The sequence below is a fragment of the Ammodytes marinus genome, assembly GCF_949987685.1.
Source record: "Ammodytes marinus genome assembly, chromosome: 19".
Taxonomy (NCBI): Eukaryota; Metazoa; Chordata; class Actinopteri; order Uranoscopiformes; family Ammodytidae; genus Ammodytes; species Ammodytes marinus.
Window position 1 is genome coordinate 10,439,470 of NC_137223.1, and position 22,271 is coordinate 10,461,740.

At 39.2% G+C, this 22,271-nt stretch overlaps 1 protein-coding gene across 1 annotated transcript in view; it reads left to right on the forward strand.

Annotated features, from left to right (window-relative positions):
* rngtt (RNA guanylyltransferase and 5'-phosphatase) overlaps window positions 1-22,271 on the forward strand; it is an 87,491-nt gene that overhangs the window by 61,608 nt on the left and 3,612 nt on the right. Inside the window, exons 13-14 of the mRNA XM_080048379.1 lie at window positions 10,277-10,377; window positions 16,469-16,535. Coding sequence (XP_079904505.1) covers window positions 10,277-10,377; window positions 16,469-16,535 — 168 coding nt within the window. The remainder of the gene's footprint in view (window positions 1-10,276; window positions 10,378-16,468; window positions 16,536-22,271) is intronic.

A 22,271-nucleotide genomic window follows, 5' to 3' on the forward strand; every position in this document is an offset into this window, starting at 1 on the left:
AGGATATTAAATATTTACTGGGAAGATTTAAAGGCATTGGCAAGAGACAAGTGGGGAGATGGGCGGCACTGATGCTGTTTGGCTGAAGATTATTCAAAAGATTTGAAAAGAAAATAATTACATGTGGTGATTTTGCAATATATTTGTGAAGCCTATCGTATCGTATCTGCAGCACACGCAAACAAAATCACCATTGATGAGCTGTGCATTCTAGTCTGAAAACCATCCAAGGTTTTTTCCATTCACTTTGCATATAAAAAGAGTGGTATATTGAATGCATGCACTTTTTAAAATGCATTAGCTTTTTTGACCTTTAGCTTGTGTCAGTGGATCATTGATTGACACCTTGTTTGGAATCTCTTTCGTATGCCACCCTATGTTTATAAGCCATTATTTGTGGAGGATGCTGAGCAGTGGGAGCTATCATGTGGGGTTGTGGGGTAGTTGTTAATACTACCTCCCATAGAGTGAAAGCTACATGTTTTCCTTGTGGATGCACATTCCCCTTTCGAGGTATGAAGTTCCAATGTTTTTTTTCTACCCTTCAGTAAGAAATTATATATTATATTTAGGGCTGTCAAGCGATTAAAAAAATTAATCAAATTAATTACAGGCTCTGTGATTAATTAATCTAAATTAATCGCACACTTATATGACACTTTTATGCCTGTTTATAAACAACTGTATAGGCTACCGTTCGTCTCTCTCTCTCTCTCTCTCTCTCTCTCTCTCTTGTAACTTCTGTCTCCTCCTCTCAGCCAGGTTACTACATTAAATAAATTTAGGAACTACTAGCGCCGAAAAAAACACAAAAAAACAAGCAGGCTAAATGACTGTCTATCTCCCACAACAGACAGCGCTGCACTGCCACAGGTGCGGTGCGCATAGCCTATGCCGACTCATTCACCGTCCTTCTCATAGCCAAAAATATTGACGCACGCACACACACACACACACACACATACACACACACACACACACACACACACAAAGGAGGAAAAAAGACAGGCATATGCTTGGAAGAGTGAGAGGGGGCGGGTGTCCGTTTGAAGGAGACGATCGCAGCTAGCAAACAAAAGTGAGACACAGAGGAAGATTGAGAGATAGGCTACTGTTTTGAACCTATTGTTAATTAGGCACACACTAAATCAATAATGCACAGACACTGCGGAGAATAACATAAGACGTATTCCTACCTTCATGCTTATTTGCCCGGAGCTTCCCATAAAACGTCCCTCTCTATGCTTCTTTCTTTACTCTTTAATCCCGTGCGGGCCGTGTCAGCAAGCTACAGGTGCAGCTCCGCTATCGCCTCACCTCTTTTGCACCGGGTCAAAGGGCAATATAGAAGTGCGATTAATCTGCGTTAATTTTTTTTAATCGCGTAAATTTTTCTGTGATTAATTAATCGAAATTAACGCGTTAATTTGACAGCCCTAATTATATTATATTCAATATATAAAAAAATAAGTATTTAGGAACTAAAGTATCTGGTGGTGTTATCAAGTATTGGCAATATCTGACAATTTTTCAGTCAAGACTGGAATGCTGTGTGTTTTTATTAGAGGTGGGCATAGATTTTTTTTTTTAATCTAGATTAATTTTGGAATTAATCTAGATTAATCTAGATTAAAATGGCTCATTTGAATTCAATCATAATATGTGTGTGCTCCCTAAATAATGACTCAAAGTAAATCTTTGAGAACGTGTTTCTCAAGCCAGGTGGCGCATCAGACCAGGGGCTGGTGCACACCTAATGCATCAAGTTAACTTGCGTGCAGAAAGAGGATGTCACGGAACTCATGTCCGTTAGCTTTTCAATATAAGACTGTCAAAATAAAAGTCCCGCAAAACAATCGTTATTTTGGGGATTAACTTCTCCACGTGAGAAATTTGAGTTGTAGGCTAGCGTGTGAGAGTGTGAGCTGGTTGATATGAGTGTGTCTCACGGCCAAAAGGGTGAGACTTGGCAGCTCTGTCAGTTGTCAAACAAAGCGGACGGACGTGGTCTCTATAGCAACGAGATCAGCTGAGCTATCACTGATAAAAAAAAATATTGTTTCCATAATGATTTCCATAGCCTTAAGCCATAGGCTAGCCTAGGCATAGGCTAGCCTATGGCTTAACATGTTGTGTAATTCAGTGATTTTCAACCTTTAATGAGTCGAGGCTATGCATTGGCTTTGGCGATTTCCCTTGCCTCTTTTTTTTCTCTCCACACAAAGCTCTCCCATTGCACACACGCATGCCCCGGCCGCTTCCGAGAGCACAGACTGTTAGAACTCCTACAGTAAACCAATTCCGCATTGCACAAGGTGCAAACAACCTTGGTCTTGTCGAGGTTTCCATTGGGAAGCTTCTTAAAAATACATTTTCCCTGAAGCAAACCCGGCGGCTTCCTAGCTGCATCCATGTCAGCACGTTACGTTTGATGTGGTAGGCTACACAGGTGCGAAGTCGGACTCGTTCTGACTCGTGCACTACAGTGCAATTCGGCCAGGTATACATCCGCGCTAAAATAAGAGGAACAAGAGATTAACGGCGATATTTTTTTTATCGCCGATAAGAGTCTGGCGTTAACGCAGCACGTTAACGCCGTTATCGGCCCACCACTAGTTTTTATACAGACTTTCATTGCCCCCAGTGTTAAAATCCTAGTGAGCGCTGTGACTTTTCTTCCTGCATCTCAATGCAGTTGACATTCTTGGTTTTAGTGTAGTGCTGCTTGCATTTCTGTATAAGATGGAGACACGCATCCTGCGATAAAGAAAGCACTGCTGTCAAATCTGTACTCAGTTTCTACAGATACCTTGAGTTTTTAGGTATTGGAATCCATTTGGAATTCATCATTAACCCTTATGCCCTATTGGTGGAGATTTGTGTATCTGGGGTTGCATTTTTGAGATAATTTTGGCTGTGATTGTCCCCTAGCCATAAAATTTGGTAAGGAGGTGTGTTTTACAATGAAGTTTGGATATTCTGAGTTTCATCCATATCTACTTCATTTTGACTGTGTGAGATGTTTTTGTTACACTGGGACCGTTAGCTACACGATTTGTACCATTGACTTCCATTATAACGACATTTTTTGACCCCCACCTTAAAATTAAAGTGAAAAATTATTTTGACTGTAATTTGCCATTTCTCTGTAGTAAACTTGATAAACTTATGTAAAAATAAGGTCAATAAAAAAAATGCCCCATTTTAGCCCCCCCCCCCCCCCCCCCCCACTGACCTCTATGGTGACCCTTTACAACAAATTGGCATCCTTTTATAATTCATGGCTGCAAACCAATAACAAAAATAAAAAAATACAATAAAATGGTTTTGATGTGTAGTTAGTGAACACCTCTTTTAGTCAGAATGGTTGAAGTGAAAAAATATTTTCCAGGAGTCAGTCTGTGTGAACTCAAATCACATACACTGAAATCCTTGTGTAAAAAGATGCCATTTCGTAAACTCATAAAAAGCCATAAAACCAGTATTTTTGATTCCTTGGCCATGCCAAGATAAAATCAGAAATTATATAATGTTTTGCATTAATTTTGAAGGTCAGGCATCACATTTTAGGTTTTAACCCATTTCTAGTTGATTTATTCATTTCATATGGTCTCAAACCGAGGAACAAACATGCCAAATGACACAAACAAGGAAAAATTTGAAATTTTCATATTTTCTGTCAAACTTCAGGATTACTGGCCAATGTGACAAAAAATCTAAAGAAAAATGTCAAAGGTGTTCTGATATGGATAGTATGGACTGATGTCTGCATGTCCATGACAAAACAAGATTGTGTGTGTGTGTGTGTGTGTGTGTGTGTGTGGGGGTGTGTGTGTTTGCATGTGTCATACGATATTAGGGCTGTAAATCTGTACCCCTTGTAATTTCTCTCCTCTCATACACACACACAAGCACACTTTCACACACACACATGCACTTACACCTGCACACACACACACACAGACACATAGACACACACTCACACACAAAAAAAAAAAAAAAAGCTGTTATTTTGTAGTTTTAGTGAGTGGTTTTCATCATAAAAACTCATATTTTGATGATAAAAGAGGTGATAAAATGGGTACATTTTACTATTCTCTTTCATTTTACCCAATTAATTTTTAATTGTGATTAATTAAATCATGACATAGATTGAACAACAACCCCTTCATGAAAAATATGAAGAAAAAAATTGTGAAAAAATATTGATCTTTCATAAATTTAATGCAATTTAAAGGTCAAAATACACAAAATGTACTTAACGGTCCCAGTGTAACTTTTTTATTCAATCTGACATTATACAAAAAGTAATAATGCCCCAAATTCAATTTTCTCACCTAGTATTCAGATGGGTGAGCCGGTGATACTAATAATAATCAAAGTTAAAAAAAAAAAATCGAATATTGAATTTTAGTGTATTTTTCAATAAAGCGGTTGGTGGTATATGATCAAAACTGGCATCTAAAGGGTTAATTTTTAATTGTGATGAATTAAATCATGACATAGATTGAATAACAACCCCTTCATGAAAAAAATGGAAAAAAAAATTGTGAAAAAATATTGATCTTTCATCATTTTAATGCAGTTTAAAGGTCAAAATACACAAAATGTACTTAACGGTCCCAGTGTAACTTTTTATTAATAGGGCATAAGGGTATAGTATGAAATTTTCCCCGTACTCCAAACTGAACACAAGCATTTGCTTCAGTACAAGATGTCTGATGTTTGGTCAATTTCAGCCTCACACTAAATATTTGATCAGATTTCAGTTTATGAACACATTTTTCATTCACAGCAGTTGACAACAAGTGCAGAGCTGTTATTTTTACAACATTAGCCTGCCTTTGAGCAATAGGGTTGCTAGTACCAACCCTTATTGTTTAAAGGCAGGCTTATAACACTGCCTCACATTGCGATTGTTTCCCAAAGTCATTGATTTCGTCAGCCGCTACCGCAAACCAGGGCAGTATTAATCTCTTCTTGTGTGAATGGGATTAGAGTGATCTCAGGGTTAATCTCAGCAGGGTCTTGCTGCTGTGAAGGGTCATTAGTATGCACACAAAGGTAGCCACTTCAGCAGCCCGCAGTCACTGCTGGTGTTATCTCACACAACACATGGCGCCCTTGGAATATGTTTTCTTTGTTTGGAGAACATCAGAAAGATTTCTGAATTTATAACCAAACCTTTGCCACATATGGCAGTTTATGCAGGTGTACTCCAGATGGTGAACTCTGTAGAAAGAATACAAAGAAAATGTTTTTTTCTGCCTACCCTGTTTTTTTTTTTGTTTTTTTTTTATATTGAATAATTTCTACTCCAGTCAGAAAAATACAGATCAGTGCAGAAGGTGTGATTCATTTACATTTGGGACCATGTGAAGTTTAAGCTGTTAAATCGCATTGTCGATTATGAGCCGAGACAGATATGCGAGTTTAGGAGGTCTTATCATGGGTTACTGTAGCCAACCTTTTTAACACAAAATTTTATTTTCAACCTTCCCCCATCCCTGTATTCTTAAACCTTGTTTATTCGAAGAATGACCTTTCAAGCACATGCACCAACATCTCCCACCCCTACCCTACCCAATAAAATACACACAAACACACACACGGTCAATGTTGCCCTCAAACAAACGGGCCAGAGTGTCTGAGCTGTAACTTTATTGGATTTATTGGACCTCTCCATTCTGCAATCTCCAGCACACCTAAACATTAGGTCAAAATACTTATATTGAAACATTTACCCAAGTAAACTTTATTTTTCTTGACAAGGATTACACTTTCTATGATTTTTTTTTCTCTCTGTCTATTGTGGATGGCACGTTCCCTAATTCTTTGATTGTGACATGTTTTGACAATCAGCCTTTTGATGTGAAGGAGAAAACGTGATTATTTATGAATAATAAATAATTCAAAACTCCAAAGCAAATTGTATCTACTGCTACTTTCAGCTACATTACAGTATGTTTTGCAAGTGTTAAAAAAACTAAACATTATATTTTATGTTTCTAGTTCAGTGTTTTCTACAATGTTTTACGCCTCAGACCTTTAGGCAAAGTGAAAAGGAAAAGGCCCCATTTCTTCCTGGGGAAATATGGATTGTACCCCGTCAAATACAACCTGGCTATTTGTGGACGTTAAAAGGGTAACAAATCTCTCATCTAAAGCCGCTCAATAGCTTGTCACATTGTTTGCTGCTCTCTCTTTAGACTCTCAGTAGGTCTTCCTCTCCCACAGGTTATTTGTATCCTCATTTTGACATCGGGCATCGGTTTGTTCCTCACAGTGCCATCAAAGAAATAATGTTTAACTGAAGCCAATCTTAGTTCAATTACAATAGCATCCATCCTAACAGTCGGATTGTCTTAAAAACCTGTCTAGTCAACCAAGTTGTGTCTTCTCATGAGTTTCTAGGTTTTTTGACAAGCTTTAATGTGCTCTTCCTGCTTGGGTAAGCATTGTAGGTGTATTTTCTGTCTTCAAACCAGGCTTTTTTTAAAGTGCAGTTTCTTGTGGAAGTTTTAAAGTCTTAGGTGGCAGTTTTCTTGAACTACTTTGAGTTTATCTTTATCACCAAAAAGGTTTAGCAGAAGTAGAAATAGAAAAACGTGCTAAGTCAGCAGAACAGCGCTTGCTCCCCCATACAGCTGGTGATCACAGAAGCCTCTGCATGCATATTTACATAGTGTTTATTCACATAGTTGTATTCTATAATGACTCAAATATACATTATAGTGCATGTATAATATTCAAGTTAGAGGCAGAATAATTATTTTGTGTGGGGTAACTTCCACCTTACCAAAAAAAGGAGACCATTTCCTAAAGCAGTTTAAGTAATAGACTCATTTTCCACTAATTACAGTAATTTTTCCACCTTTTTAAAATGTGAAGAAGCCGTACAACCAGCATTTTGCTTTCAAACATGCATCTCCCTAGGTTTTTCCTCCTCGCTGCCTCTGCATTTCTAACTTGAAACAGCAGGCAATTTATATGCAAAGGTACATCATCATTACATGAAAATGAATTTTGTGAGATGTGTTCCTGAATGCATGGCCTGGTTTGAAGGTCTGTTTTGCACCTTTTATAATGAAGCACTTGTGTACGTGCAGTCACTTGTTGACAAGAACAGCGTGAGTGCAACTGGTGGCACTATTGTGGTTTTGGAATTCATTTGAATTTTGCTTTTTTATTTAATCTGTGGTCGGATTGAGTTGTCACAGGGGTGGTTGCTATGGTTCCGCTGCCTTGGATTCATTTAAAACAAATTTCACAGTGGTTGAAAATGTAGCATCCACATTTCAGGATGCAGGGTTATGAGCAAACCACAACAGATCCTCAGGGCAGTGGATTATCCATGGTTTACTATACAATTACTACTAGTGTGTTGTTTTTGTTTTAGCACAGTGAAGACACACATAAACCAGGCCAACATTTTTGCCTCTAAATATGTGTATAAGCTCCTCAGCGGTCTGCATCATTTTTCCTACTCAATTATGAAGTAATTTGTTCAACCATTTTGGAGGACTTAATCACTAGATGAATGTAGCTATATTTCCTTTTGCATAATAGCTACATGAAGTGGAACAATTCATTTCAAAAGAGGTTATTTTGATGCCTGTGCAGCATTGCAGAACGAACTGCATTGAAGAATCTTCCTTTCCACACCCACGTTTTCAGAAAAAAAGGGACATGCCTTCTTTTCCGGCTCTCTAGCTAACTGTGGTGAATAGCCTTTGTGGAACAAACTGGTTTCAAAGGCACATGAACGCCGCCTCCCACATAAAGAGCTCCACTGTGGACAAAGCCGAAGGACACTACACAGTCAAGTTCCCTTTTACTTTACACCTAAAATGACTATGGCAATAAACCCTCAATTTAACCAATTTAAGTTATAATTTCTAAACTTTTCTTTCAGTATAGAATTTAGTCAGTCATAATAATATTGCATCATATCAAAGTCCAAATTAAATCACATCAGCCGAAAATACTTATTTTTGCGTCTCGTCTCTCTTGAGTGGCATGTTTATGGTTGATTGACAGAAGCTGGAATTGTCGGTGATGCATCGTGGCCAACTTAGTAAACAAATATGTTTGTAATTTACCTGTCAGGGACATACAATATGCTGTTATTGTGGGTTGTTGGCTGTTGCGTTGCGGTGTAGCACGCCACTGTCTGACTCAGAGTTGTCTTCTCCGCTGCCTATGACAGAAAGCTGACGATTCTGAGGCACGCAACATTTGATTGGCTGTATATCCATTCTGCACTAACAGATACCTGATTGTTATGCTGTCAAATTAATGCAAAACTAGTGGGCGCCATTATAAAACCAAATAAATATTTAGAATGAATTTCTCCCTTTTGGTTTTGGAATTTATTCTGAAAGGAACTGCAACATACCTTGAACCCTATACTCAAACGTCAAGGTCAGATATGCTACAAAACCTTCTCCACACCTGCACGGACTGATTGCATTTCAAACTAGGTGCTTGTTGGACACTATCTGAAATCCCCCATCTCGACATCGGAGATTGCCAGGGGCTTCTTCAGACAATTGTTGTGACTCTCGGATACCAACAAAACTGGCAATTATGGTCACTTCAAGAAACCATTGGCCAGGTTTGGAGTGGTTTGAACTTTTTTCTCAAACTCAGTGTACTCCTGTTCTTTGAAGGACAGATTGTCCAAACGTGTTGACAATTATCCCCACTTGTACACATATTGTGTCAAGACTATAGGCACTATTATAGGCAAAAGAGTACTTGGAGAAAATGATGAAGGCCTTATGATGCTGCCTGTAGGAGGATATAATTGCAGGCTTCTTCCCCCAGCCTCAAGTGGGGTCCTTCTGAACAGGTGCACACACGTGTGCCTCTCGACAGGGTCAGTCAACACGTTACACGTGTACAAGCCATTTGGTTTCAAGCGTACAAAGCCCAGCACCAATCCTTAGGGCGCACTCACACTAGGCAAGTTTGCCTGTTCCGTGCTGCAGGAAGATTTCCCCCCTCCCAATTTTTGTGGTTCTTATCCAGCTGCGACCATGGCTGCGACTGAAAACTGTCGCCGGCCCAAATTTCTAGCAAACTCTCCACTTTGCGATCGCACCGGAACCCAATCGTGAACCTCTTGCCGCCATTTTTTTACAATTGTTGTGGGGAAGAAGGCTCGCGCATGGGCTACGTCATCCAGCTCAGGTTGCGTATCCGTGCGTGTGCGCGTGTTATCTCATTATCTCATCATCTGTGCTGTTCTCTCTGGCACACCTCTCCCAAGTGTGTCGTGGCCAAGGGGCTGTTCTGTGCTGGAATATGGATGGCGTGGTCAAACTAGCCAAACGTTCTAGACTTCAGTATGCAAATGAGCTCGGGCACGGAACAGCGGCCCTAGTGTGAGTGCGCCCTTAATGGCACTCTGCTATCATGGCTGCTTGGTTTATTATGCTATTCAGCAGGTCCAACATCATGCCAAACCCAGGCATCAGGCCTTGTGTTTTACGGAGGAGTTGGATACATTTTTTACAAGATGTGTCATGTTTCTCTGTGCTTATGATGATTTCAAATTCTTTTTAATGTCTCACTATAAGCGCATGCGTAGGTGGAGCCTGGAACCCCTCATCTGGTCATGTTCCAATGTGACAGTGCAGGTTTTCCTGAGGAATCCTGTCTTCTTTTCCAAATTTCCTTGGAGAAGACTTCTGTTACCAGGCAACTTGACAGTGACAGAGTCTGATCATCTGTTCCCGCCTCCACCAATCATGCCTTAATATTTTGACATGTTTTAGTGCACTTGTTTTAGGTCCTCCTAAATGTTAACCACACATAATATAATCAAAGTGAGTGTGACAGAGGAATACATGTGTGGACATTTGTCATATTTGTTGTACATTGAAACACTTACAATGTCAGCCTGTATTGTATGTACATATCTATTATTGTACTCCAACCATGCAATTTTCTTTATGATCAGTTCATTTCAAATGTCCCGTACATTTTTTTCATTAACTCCTCGGCTTGCTGCTCTAAATGGTCCGATCCCAGCAGTGTATCATTATGGAGCCTTATTTGCATAAGAGTCTTCAGCTTCATTAACTGTGACTATGTTGTGACTGAAATTTCTGCTCAGCTCACAAATTACAAATCCATTATGGGGTGACAAAACTGAACTACTAGACATGGAGCCACAGTGTTATCTCAGTTCGATTCAAGCAGCGTTAATAAGTACTATAACCTCCAAACTTCCATTTTTATAATTTGGGTCATTTGGATCTGTCTGCAGAGATACAAGGCCGGAAGGTGTGATGAAATCCTCAAGTGGAAGCCCCCCAATCTGAACTCTGTGGACTTTCGCCTCAAGATCACCAAAGTCGGAGGAGAAGGGTAAGTCGCTGTTGCCAGGGAAACACTCTGCCTGACGAGTCTAATGGCACCTATCATTTTCTAATAAACCGGATTACTCAAGAGACATCCACACACGTGTTGTTCAGTTGCTGTGTGTATGTGTCATTGTCTCGTGCATGCTCTAAATCAAAGAAAAACCATTGAATTACTTTGACATTAATCTTTTCTTTTCTATGCCAATCTTTTTCTCTCATTTACGTTTTTTTTTTGCTATGGGGTTCAATTCCACTTAGAGTAATGTTGCTTCAGTGTGCAAAAATGTCATTCCTTTCACCGCTTTCGCCTTGATCCATTTCAGTCTCCAATCTCAGAAACGTCCTATTTTCTGTATGCGGCTAAATGTGCAAAGAAAGGTTTATTATTCTCTGCAACATAGATTATTCAGTACGCACTGAAGCGCATCCTAATCCTCATTCTGGTAATCATTTGAACTCTGCAGAGAAAATCAATTCTAGACAATTTGATTGATTACTGCAGTTCATTACATCTTTTGAGTATGTATGTATTTCTGATATGAACACTGATTCAGCAGTTTTTAGACTGGATTTATTGGAAGTAAACCCACTTTCAAACAGCACTGAAAAAATCCAAAGTTTTTTTAGCCAAGCAGGAACCGGGATGGCAGTGTGTGTCTGGTACATTCTATACAATACTTGTATGACTGACTGACTACGTGATATGTCATCTTTCATTGTGTCAATGGGGTACAGACTAAATGATCAACTATTGTATGGACTACAATGCCATCTTAAACAGACATTCCTGGTCCCCAGAGGATGAGCAAACCGACTTGGCTTTTTTGATTTTTTTGACACTTTCTTTAGCGCCACCAGTCAGTTCGCATTTTATGGTATGAGTGAAGTTTTTCCAACAACCACGATAAGGATTGCCATGGAAGAGGCTCTGATTAATGACCCAATACTGAAGTCATTCCCATCAGCCTAAGGTGTTATTTTGTGTAGTACTAATTAGCAAATGTTAGGAAGGCAACACACTAAACTAAATATCAAACAAGGTGCACATTATACCTTCTAAACATCATCATGTAACAATCGTAATTGTGAGCGTGATAGCATGCTGAGTGCTGACATTCACATTTAGCCCTGAAGCAACACACTGTGCTTTAGTACAATCTCTCTAAGCAGCTTATACAATGCACAATCTCTTTGCTCTGTGGGCTTTTCTCTTCTTCTCCACCCGTGAGTATTGTCTGAGTGCAGCCAAACAGGCCTCATATCAGCAAGCTTTTAATGGTCGTGCTGCCTTTTACCTTTGAGAGCCAGTCGACCTTATTGACTGTTCCAGCTTTGTAGCCGTGAGCCTGCCACCATTTACCAACAACAGACTGAGAGCAGCTCTGCAGGGCACAGTCATTCGCATTCTACTCCAAATCCAAGTCCAGCAGGCAAGATAGTCTGCTTCTTGTCTCCTGCCTGTGTGTGGGAGAGAGCACAGACAAATACTGTTGCCGTTTGAGAATGTTCTGAAATGTGCGCTCCCCGAAAGATGGATTTTTGCTGGCAGAAGAGCGGGCCCTCATAAGACCTTGCTCAGTCTTGCTGTAGGTTTTTTTCAAAGCTCTCCATAGTTACAGTCTGAGATGGAGGGAGGGAGTGAGGTAGGGAGGGAGAGATTGACAGACATGTAAGAAGGTAACAACTGTGTATTCATCGTCCCACACAAATCAATCCTTGAGCACGTCTTTGTGTACCAATGAGGCATGCAGCCTTGTCCAGTTGTATTGCCTTCTCTCAAAGCAAGCACAGAGGCAGACAGTGATTATTGTCTTACAGCAGGAAGAGCTGAAAAAAAAATTGAAAGATGAAGCAATTCTAGAAAGCATGCCAGAGCCCACTCCCAAGTGTGGAACTTAACAGACTCAAGTATTGTATAGATTGTTTGAATTAAGGATAATTTGAGCCAGTATTCTGCCTACAGAGGTGATGACTACGGGATATGTCATCTTTCATTAGGTGCCTAGGAGTGAAAGACCCAGAAAAGGATAGTTGTACCTCTTAAGAGGCCAGAGTCCAGGTTTCCCATTACCGGTCTTTCCACACTGTTGACTCAAGTGTCATTACAGCATCTCGATCCATATTGAGTGAAATGCATCCATGGTCTAGAGACGACCCAGACAGGTATTCTCACTTGTGATGGTCGATGTAAAAGCAACAAAGTGAAGTACAGTCTTTTTGTTTTATTTTTTATTTTGGCCATGACGTCGACGTGGGCGGTTTTGAGGGAAAAGATTCAAACCATTATGCAGATCTTGCATGGTGTAAGGAAGTTTACTGCAGTGTCGATCGCAAGATGAAAAATTCCAAGGAATTGGAAACGGACATATTCAGAAGCTGAAGTGGAAGGATTTGGGTTAGAAAGTCATTCACAGAGCTGGAGATTTCAAGAGAGCTGCTCTGCCTGCAATGTTTCAACCGTCGGCTCAAACATAAAAGATTCTGCTAAACAAACATGGAGCATTTGTTTGGATCCTGAACCCCCCCCATGAAATATCTGTATGGTAACAAAGATGTGTTGTGGTTGGTTCCCTGGTCAAATGGCTGCCTTCAATGTTTTATTTATTTATTTGTTACGGACAATGCATATTAATGAACAGCTGTAACAATTACAGCTGTAAAAATGCCAGATTTTTGCAAAAGTGCTAATTTACATATGTTGTCCCTGGGCAGGCAGATAAATACAAGTTACACATAGAATATAAATCACAAAGGCACAAATAACACAAGACAATAAAAAAGCTCTACACCGTCCAGGTAAACGCCAGACTGCTGAAGGCTGGTTGGCTGTTTAGTGAACATCATGCAGACCGTTTTATTTGCGTTTAGTTGGAGACATGAATCTTTGACCCAGCTTTGAGTCATAGCTGTTGTTAAAATTAGTGAAACTTCATGAGTATTTCTGCCTTGTGTAAACACAACGGCATCGTTAGCATACATTTGAATGTTATTGCCTGGGTTTTCAGTCTTAAGTATTATACATTTTTATTATTATTCATTTGCAACATATAAGGTGTTACTCCTAGTCTGCATATTCAAAGGATAACATTGGTAACATAATAGTTTTCTTGTTGTCAACATATCCATTTAAAGACTAAAACTAACAATGCATTAGTCCACCTCTAAATATGTATTTGTTCATTTATTCAATGTATATTTTTATATAGCATAGAACAATGCCATCTTCCACAGCATTTAGAAATTAAGCTAGTTTGTCCCCATTCCTAAAAAGGGAACGCTTTAAACAAAAACGCATGTTCCAATAAATCTGACAAAACACAAACAGTGACACAATAACATTACCATTAAACTCAATAACATGCTCTAGATGATTCAGGACTATGACTAATCCTTCTTTAAAAAATGCAAATTGCGTGTAAAATCATCACATTCATGATTTATTTAGTTTTCTGTGGGTAAGGAGAGCCACATACAGTAGTGATCCCCCAGAACAGAAATAGTCATTAGTAATTTAGTAATCTTAAGCTTCTATATAAAAAAATATGTAATACTAAATGTATTAACATCATCAAGACGGTAATTGTGGTATTGACTCAAAATTAACTACATTGGTAATGCAAGAACATGTAGCTCTAAGATAAATGTGGCTCATTTATGTGTTTTTAATAGCTTTTCTCACCAAATTTGAAGTGTACTTTTCCAAAAATAGGCTATACGGTGATTCCTCTTAATCAACTCATAATTTGGTTCTTCCATGGAAGTTGTTGACACAATTAACCAGCCTCATCCGCTAATCGTGTAGCATGTAAAAAATTATACAGTACATATTTGTCAAATTTTACAGTTTGATCCAGCCCAAGTCCTAAAAGTTTTTTAAAAAGTTTTCAATTAACACACAGCACCTTTGCCATTTCAGTAGTTCCTATTCTTGTCTTTGACCTTATCTGTTTCAAATGCTTTTTGCTTTTATGGATTTATAAATCACTTGGCATATTGTTCAAGCTGTTAGGTAATAACAGGTCTGATTGCATGCTGTTCAAAGGCCACATTGACATTTGACAGCATCTTGATTGTTTGAAGAAAAAAAAAATACATGCCAGAGCCTATATTTAGCAATGTGTTGTGCTGTCAAGGTCTGTCATTTCTCCACCAAATCCCAACTCGAGAAAATTGATGTTGCGTGACTGAATACAGCAGGACTATTAAGAGTGAGAGTGTTCTAAAGGCACTCTGCTGATTTCACTTGTTTTCTCATCTGTTCAATTGCCTCGGGTGAAACCTCATTTATATTTTATAGTTTTTTTTTTACATTGTCATGACCAGTACACATTTCTTGTTTGTGAGTTTGTCAGAAGAGTGGTATTTCACACAAAATATGTTGGGTACAGGTACGGATGCAGGCCTTGCAGGGAATAACTGATTTTGCTTTACACCATGCTTTAAATGTCACGGTTTTATAACCGTAAAGGCTCAGTTAAATTTTTTTCTCGTTCTTACTGTAAGAAAATGAAATTATGGTAGATATTTTTGCTTTAAATAACGTTTGCACAGTGAGGAAAATTAAGCAAGTAAAGACATTTGCTCGTGTAACCACTAAGACTGTAGGTGGAACAAAAACAAACCTGGTGCAACCGCTTGCAATGCTAAAAAAAAGTTTACTTAAGCAAAGGTACCTTCCACTGTCTTCATTTGTGTTTAGTGCGGGGCTACATTAAATAAATAATTTTAATTAATAATTTCTTCTTAATCACCTTGCAGCTACCACTCAAGTGAAGGTAGTAGACAAAGTAATTACGAAGTCAAAAACTTATTACTTTAGCACCAAGTTACTTAATGAAACACACTTTGTTAGTAGTGAATTAAATCTAAAGTGTCACTTAAAATCAAAGTGGTGGTGAGTAAACCAACAAAGCAGGAAAGGTAGCATTGTCTGTAACTGTATTATAAAGGTAAGCTCAACAAATGTAACGTAATCCCCTCAGGGGCAAAATACATGCATGAGAGATCTATTCACTTACTTTCTCTATTTCTTTTTTACAAAAAAAGCGGACAAAAAAACACAAGACAATATATCACATAAGACACGTACGGTTTACACACGTTAGTAATGCCTATGTGATCTTATACTTCCTTATTGTTGTGAAATAAATGAACACATCACAATTGTGAAACGTACCATATAAATCTATAATAATCCCAAGTGGGATGTATTAATAGACCCAATGACGCTAAATAATAGACATTGTTTTGTAAGGTCTTTGCACATGGCTGTGTCTTTCACTGCATGGCTATTTGGCCCCCTTAATGGCTACTGCTGCTTCCTTCCTGTTTGTGCCCGCTATCATTACACAGGAGGGGGCTGGATTGGAAGACGCTCCGATTGAAATTTCTAAATGTGGTGCATGGCCACACTGTTGTTTAGTTGTCAGTTTAGCACCATATCCATACTTATTTATATTTCCCAAAAAAAAATGTAACCCGGAACTCAGTTGGTGGCGCATTTAATGACATAGTTAGTTTTTTTTTGTAGGTGGAGGGGAGCTAAGGAGTAGTGTGTGGGTGTGATTTAGACATCTGTTGGGTGTGATCTCTGGGATAATACACAAATACTTAACATACTTAAACATTTTCAGGATACAAAAAGAGGCACAAACAAGGCTACTGTACATACAAACCCCAATATTGTGTTATATAGTAGAAGTAATGATATAGTAGAGTCAGGCACTTGCTTGAGCCCCTGCCTACCAAAATGTCTGTGCACAGCCCTCAGTAGAACTTACTGAGAGCTCACATGAAATTCTGTGTTGTGTAACACCGCTGACCCTGTGTTCTTTATAGTTCCCCATAGTTATTACAACCTTGGACTCCGAGCAATCCTGTACTGTGGTTTTCTCAGTAAGTTAAAAAAAACATCTAGCTGAACACAGAGAGAAAGACAAGTTTGGGGAGGTGTAATCTCAGCTATTCTGTTACCAGCAGGAAAATGGAAGCGGTGTAGTGATATTTCCTTGCCCGGTTACCACTCAGTCTCATGTTGAGAATCCAGCGCTGAGGGTGTGTGAAAGGTGTTAACCATGGTCTTTTTGTGTTTGTAGGCTGCTCCCACAGACTGTGGGCCTGCTGTACGTCGGCAGCTATGACAGACCCTTTGCCAAGATGAAGGTGAGAAAAATAAATGTGGTGTTCTTGATAAATTCATCTTTGTGCCCATTAAGCCAATGCCCCTCTGTGCTCTTCCAGCTTCCCTTTGGCATGAGTTTAAACTGCCAAGAAGAAAAATCAGTGCTGTAAACATTTTTATCTGATCTTTTACTGTGTAACGTAAAGAATGGCAGCCATTTTGTAATGGCTGTTGAGTTTCCTTAATTACCACAAATATTCAAATAGCTTTGTCGTCTGGGTTTTGCTGTGGTTGTACGGCAAAACTGAGCATTCCTCTATCTTACTAATAAAAGATTTGAGTGCCGTCTTCCAAATCGTTAAGTGTCGAAGCCAAAGCCATCTCAAACTCAAACAACGTATCCGCAGCCATCTCTGTTGTTTACTGTCACGGCTTTGACGACGCATGCCCAGCACTGTCGTCATCCGGTTACCCTCGCCCCAGAGTCCCATACATAGGGCTCTGGCCCGCCCATATCAGATAGTATGATTTGATTGGCAACTCCGAATTTTCCGACAAAGTTAGTGTTGGTGTCCTGACCAACAGGCTGAGCAAATCTAAATTTGCCAGCAGCAGGTCTGGATTTACAGGCTAAGTCTTTCCCGCATTTCTGAAGATTTCCTCTTCGCTCTTTTTTTACACCTTGGCCTCTCGTTTAGGTGCAAACCGAATTTTAGGTTACTTTAACGAGATTTGTTGGGTTCTTGTTTGAACGGAGATATAATATATGTTGTGTGCCCAAATATCATTTCATTATTATCCTACTTTTAACTAGCGCCCACACATTTGATGGAGTTATCAGTTAGCCAATGACCAAAAAGTAATCTTCAACTACTTTGATAATTGATTAATCGAAAAAGTTATTTTTTTTTCTAAAATAATTGACATTCATTTGTTCAAGCTTTTTATTTGTGAGCTGATTTTGTTTGGTGTTTTAGTCGGACAAAAGTAACAATTTGATTATGTCGCCTTCGTGGTATTGAGATGCTTTCAATTGATTGATAGTGAAAAACTGAAAATAATAATTAAACTGCAGTCCTACTTTTTAAACATTTCTTTGTAGCCTGCTTCTTCTGTGAAACGCTCCACTATTGGTGGGGCAGAGAGTCATATGTTAATGCATTGTTCAAATGCACTTAACAAAGTGAGATTGATTTCAAGTATTGTGTGGGATCACACTCATTCCACATCAAAATTGTCCTACAGTCTCAGTGAAGTGCACTCCACGCTAAATACTTAGTACCTCATCTCCATTAAGGTATTATGGGATTTCTCCGAAGGGAGACGCGATCAGGAGCATTATGATACAATTATTCTACTGTTTCTATCGTGATGTAGATTTACATAATGCTATTACACCATATGGTAATGTACCACATTTGTCTTAATGCCCATCAGTATGTCTTACAATAGTCATGGTATAGAAACACAGAAAATTATTTGTTCTTTTCCCTATGGCATTGTAACTGTTTTGTAATGGAACAAGGTTGATTCTCCGTTTGCTAAGTTTCCCTCTGGCAGCCCTGGGGTCATCGTGTGTCGACTTATATGTCACCACTTTTGTTGCTAAAAATGCTAATTATATGCCTGCAAAGGACATGTGCAAATTGCCGTTTTTTGCTGCCTGAATAATGTCCCTTATAACTCTGACATGTACTGTAGTTCCACCTCTGCACAGTCTGCCTGTGTTTATTTTTTGCCTGCAGTGCACCAGCACACAGTACTTCTGCTAATCTTTGCCTGGCTCACGGGCTGGTTAGTCATGTGGATGTGTCAAGATGTCATTTGAAGCACCTCCAGTTGTCAGCTCATTTTAAATCATCAGGCTGTTGGAAAAAGAAATGTCAAACCCAACTTTTCTGTAATCAGAAAGTCGTAATCTGCACGAAAATCGGTTTTATTGCTTCGATTCTGCCAATTTCGCTCCTTTATTGTTGTAATTTCTTACACTCTTGGTACCTACAGGGAATCACTCAAATGAATTTCCAAAGGGAGCTTTCACAATGGTTTATTACCCCAGCCTTTCAAGAGAGAAAAGAGCAGATATTTGGAATTGACAGACCCGCTGAGTACCATTTGTCCGTCCAATATGTGTTTTAGGAGAGTTTAATTATGAAAAACATGTCAGAACCTGAGAGGGAGAGTTAATTTACTGAAAAGGGGTGCTGTTGGTTGCCGGTACCACATTCCAGATCCCCGTAGTTCAAATGTGAAGGGTACCCAACCCTAGTTTTCAGCCATTATACAGTTTTGACTTATCCAGAAAATGAAGAAGTAGGAATAATTATCGATTCCCCATTCAGGTTAAGTACAGCTTCATGGAGTTGGATCCCCGTGCAGAACCCTATGTGAGTTCAGCTCATTAATCATAAATAATTTGAATGGTGCCTGACAGATCCAGTCACCAGAGACGGAGATAATAGCAGCTCTCTGTCAAAGACCGACCGCTTTGATGCAACCGTGAGAGTTTGGCAGCGTGCACTTCACCTGCAGAGTAATGAAATACCCCTTTCCAATACTTTCCCCCCGTTTCTACGATCGATTCTGAATGCATCATCATTATTAAGTTAGAGTTAGAACAAGTATGTTTCTGTTTCAGTAACCTTCCCAGTTGTATTTATTTTATTACCCACAGCTTTTTAAAATTACATTCCATGTGGGTTTAAGAACCTTAAGTTGAGTTGGGGTACCTTAATGCACCTCCCAGAGAACACCCTCAATCATTCATACACCATAACAAAAAAACCTTATCAATACAAAGTTTGGGTGGTTAAAAAAACAAAAGTTTCCTCAGCTGCACTTTATTTGCCCGTTTATCTCCTTGAAGATCTCCTCAGATCTGATGCGGCAGTCAATCTGAACGTGTGGGTTGATGATCAAATATTCACCAGGGACCAAGCACTGACGTCATGCAACAGGCTGATGAGCAGCTCAACTGACACAGAAATGTATGTCCACAAATAGCTTTAATTTGCCGCAGTAATTTGCATTATACGTAATAAAACATGAGGCGTCTATTTCAGCTTTACAATTCCCACTATCGCTGAGTCACTCCGTTGAGTTGTGTATATTTTAGTATGCACCAATGTTCGATAGACAGAATGTATCTAATGCATTCTGTTGGAGAGCATATTAAAGATTGGACCATCCGCTATGTTGCTTTCTCTGAGGGAGTGTTTTTACATGTCCGTACGTTTGCATTTAATATTCTGTCCCCACTTGTATATTTTCATCTTTTTCATCTAGTTTCTTCTTATTGAAATAGACCCAAGTGCTGCAGAGCCGCAGACCTGTGGGCCAGTTCTGATTAAGTCTAGAATAAAACAAAAGGCAGGTTCATTCAGAGGGGAGAGTTGGGGGGAAAATACATCTATTCGAGTGAAGAGACAAACTTTGCTCATTCACGTTGCTATGTCAACAACATTCCTCAAATAGATTGTGCAAAATGTTCAAGTACAGCTGTCCCCACCGATCCTAACATTCGATAAAGAAGCAGGTAGGCTCTGCGTTATTCACAGAATAGTTTAGGGTCAGATGCCCTAATACTTCCAGTACTCTCTGATTTTTATTATTACATGATACAATATTCATGTCGTATTCATTTAATATTTACCAGTGATGAAATGTCTTGGTCCTGTTCTCCTTGACCTTCAGTAAGATTGTCAGGGCAATGTGCTGATTGTGAATTGCATTTATAATCATGTTCATTAATATTTTGATTCCAGGAAGCGAGTTAAAGTTTCAGAAGGACATGAATCTTAAGTCAGAAGCTCGTCACTTCGGTATATACTTTTTATTCGGCTAATATGCTTACTTTAAGAATTAGATGAGAAGAGCATTATATGTTAGGATATGTACATGCATACATACTGTGTATTCAGTACCTTGGCTGTTTCTTTTGTGTGTTTTGCCCTGAACAATCAGAAATAATTGTGAAATACTTAAACTGTCACCATCGCCTAAGGCTCAGCTTATCCCAATATATTCCCCACAAAAAAATGAATTTACAAAGTCTAATGTAAGGTTGCGTCAATTGCGATTTATTTATTTTTGCCAGGATAATCGTGGCATGAATATTCCATATTGTCTCACGCCTACTGGCAATGCTGCTTTTCTTCTTTGTTTGGTATTGTAGTTTTCCAAATCTGAACAAACCATGGTTGGAACAGAAATGCAGAGAGACAGAGCTCTTTAGCTCTGCACTAGTGCAACACTGGCTGGTAAAGAGTTTCGGCTGCCAATGTCTCTGATAACTGGAGGCACACGTCGGGGTGCTGCCATAATGAGACAGATCTTGGACGGATTAAGCACCAAGTGGTGATGAAAGATGGCAGCCAACATGCCACCCCTCACCAGCAGACCAGCGGGGAGAGATCCCACCCTGAGGCAGCGCGTCCTGCCTGCCTGTGTAACCCCCTCCTCCCCCACAGTCTTCTGGGAGCTTGCTGTGTCCAAGCTTAAGAAAAGCTCAGGGATTTTGGCCCTGCTTCAGATCATCTGTCATTGTTCTCCGACTAAAAGAAATGTTTGATTCACAAGTTAATCTTAAGAATAAATTGTACATCTTTAAACTGAGAACGAAGAAACGTCAATAGTGGTGTTACATCAGTATTTTTGAAATCATGAGTGGCTGATGAAGCACACTGATGAGTTATGATTCGTCAAGGTGATTGTAATCCAGTATCTCTCTCATCTTGGCATTCTCTGTCTTCCTTCCTCACACAATTTCCTTGTTTCCTGTGTGATTTCGACCCCCCACTGTGAGCCCAGATGCCCCACACTCCAGGATCACACAAGCACTGACTTAGTTTTTTAGCATCTTGCCAAACTATCGGTGATTTCTTGGCAATTATGGTGACCCTCTAACCTTGGAGGTCCGATTTTCACACTTGAACCCGGGGGGTCAGCCTTGTTGTCTTGAATTTCTGTATAACCTTTTCACAGCCTTTCTGTGTGAGGTCAAGGTAAATAAGCACAGAGGAACCCCTCATAATTACACATGGCACTGTGGTGTTCTTTTGTTACCAAGCCAACCCTGGGTACTTGATTCTTTCGGCTACACATTTTCCTCCACAGCACCTCTAAGATTTTACGTTCTTCACAGTGAGAGACATCCCCTCTAGAAATAAACAGCAGATGCTCAAATGTCTTCCTTGACTCACGCTTCCTCCTCACTCAGCGTCAACTGCCATTTTCATACACTTCAGCTATGCTACAGTATGCTGCTCGTGTGTAGAGTTGATTGTCTTTTCCAAACAGAATATGATGCAATACGTCAGTGATCTTGTGTAGCTAAATACGAGGAGAAGGAGCTGTTGAGCTGCTTTGTTGAATGCTGCATCATAGAGGTAGAGTTTCACTCACTCCGTTTATGTACTAATACACCAGTTTAGGCCTAAATCCAATCAGGTCCATTTAGGTTATTTATTTAGTAAAGATTATCTGTTAAATTATTCTTATAAATTATTCTATCAAGAGTAAATTACTTGAACTCCTTAAATATTCTTGCACCTTAATAAATAATCACAGTGATCAAGCACTCAATATCAAAATAAAATGGACCCACTGCACCCTCAATCTCATGTACTGTATATTATATATTAGTTACAGGCTTACACAAAGGAGTTTAGGCTTTGAACCATATATATATATATATGTATATATATATATATATATATATATATTCTCCTTTTGAGAATATCCTTTAATATTGAGAGAACAAATTTCCTTCTTGATCT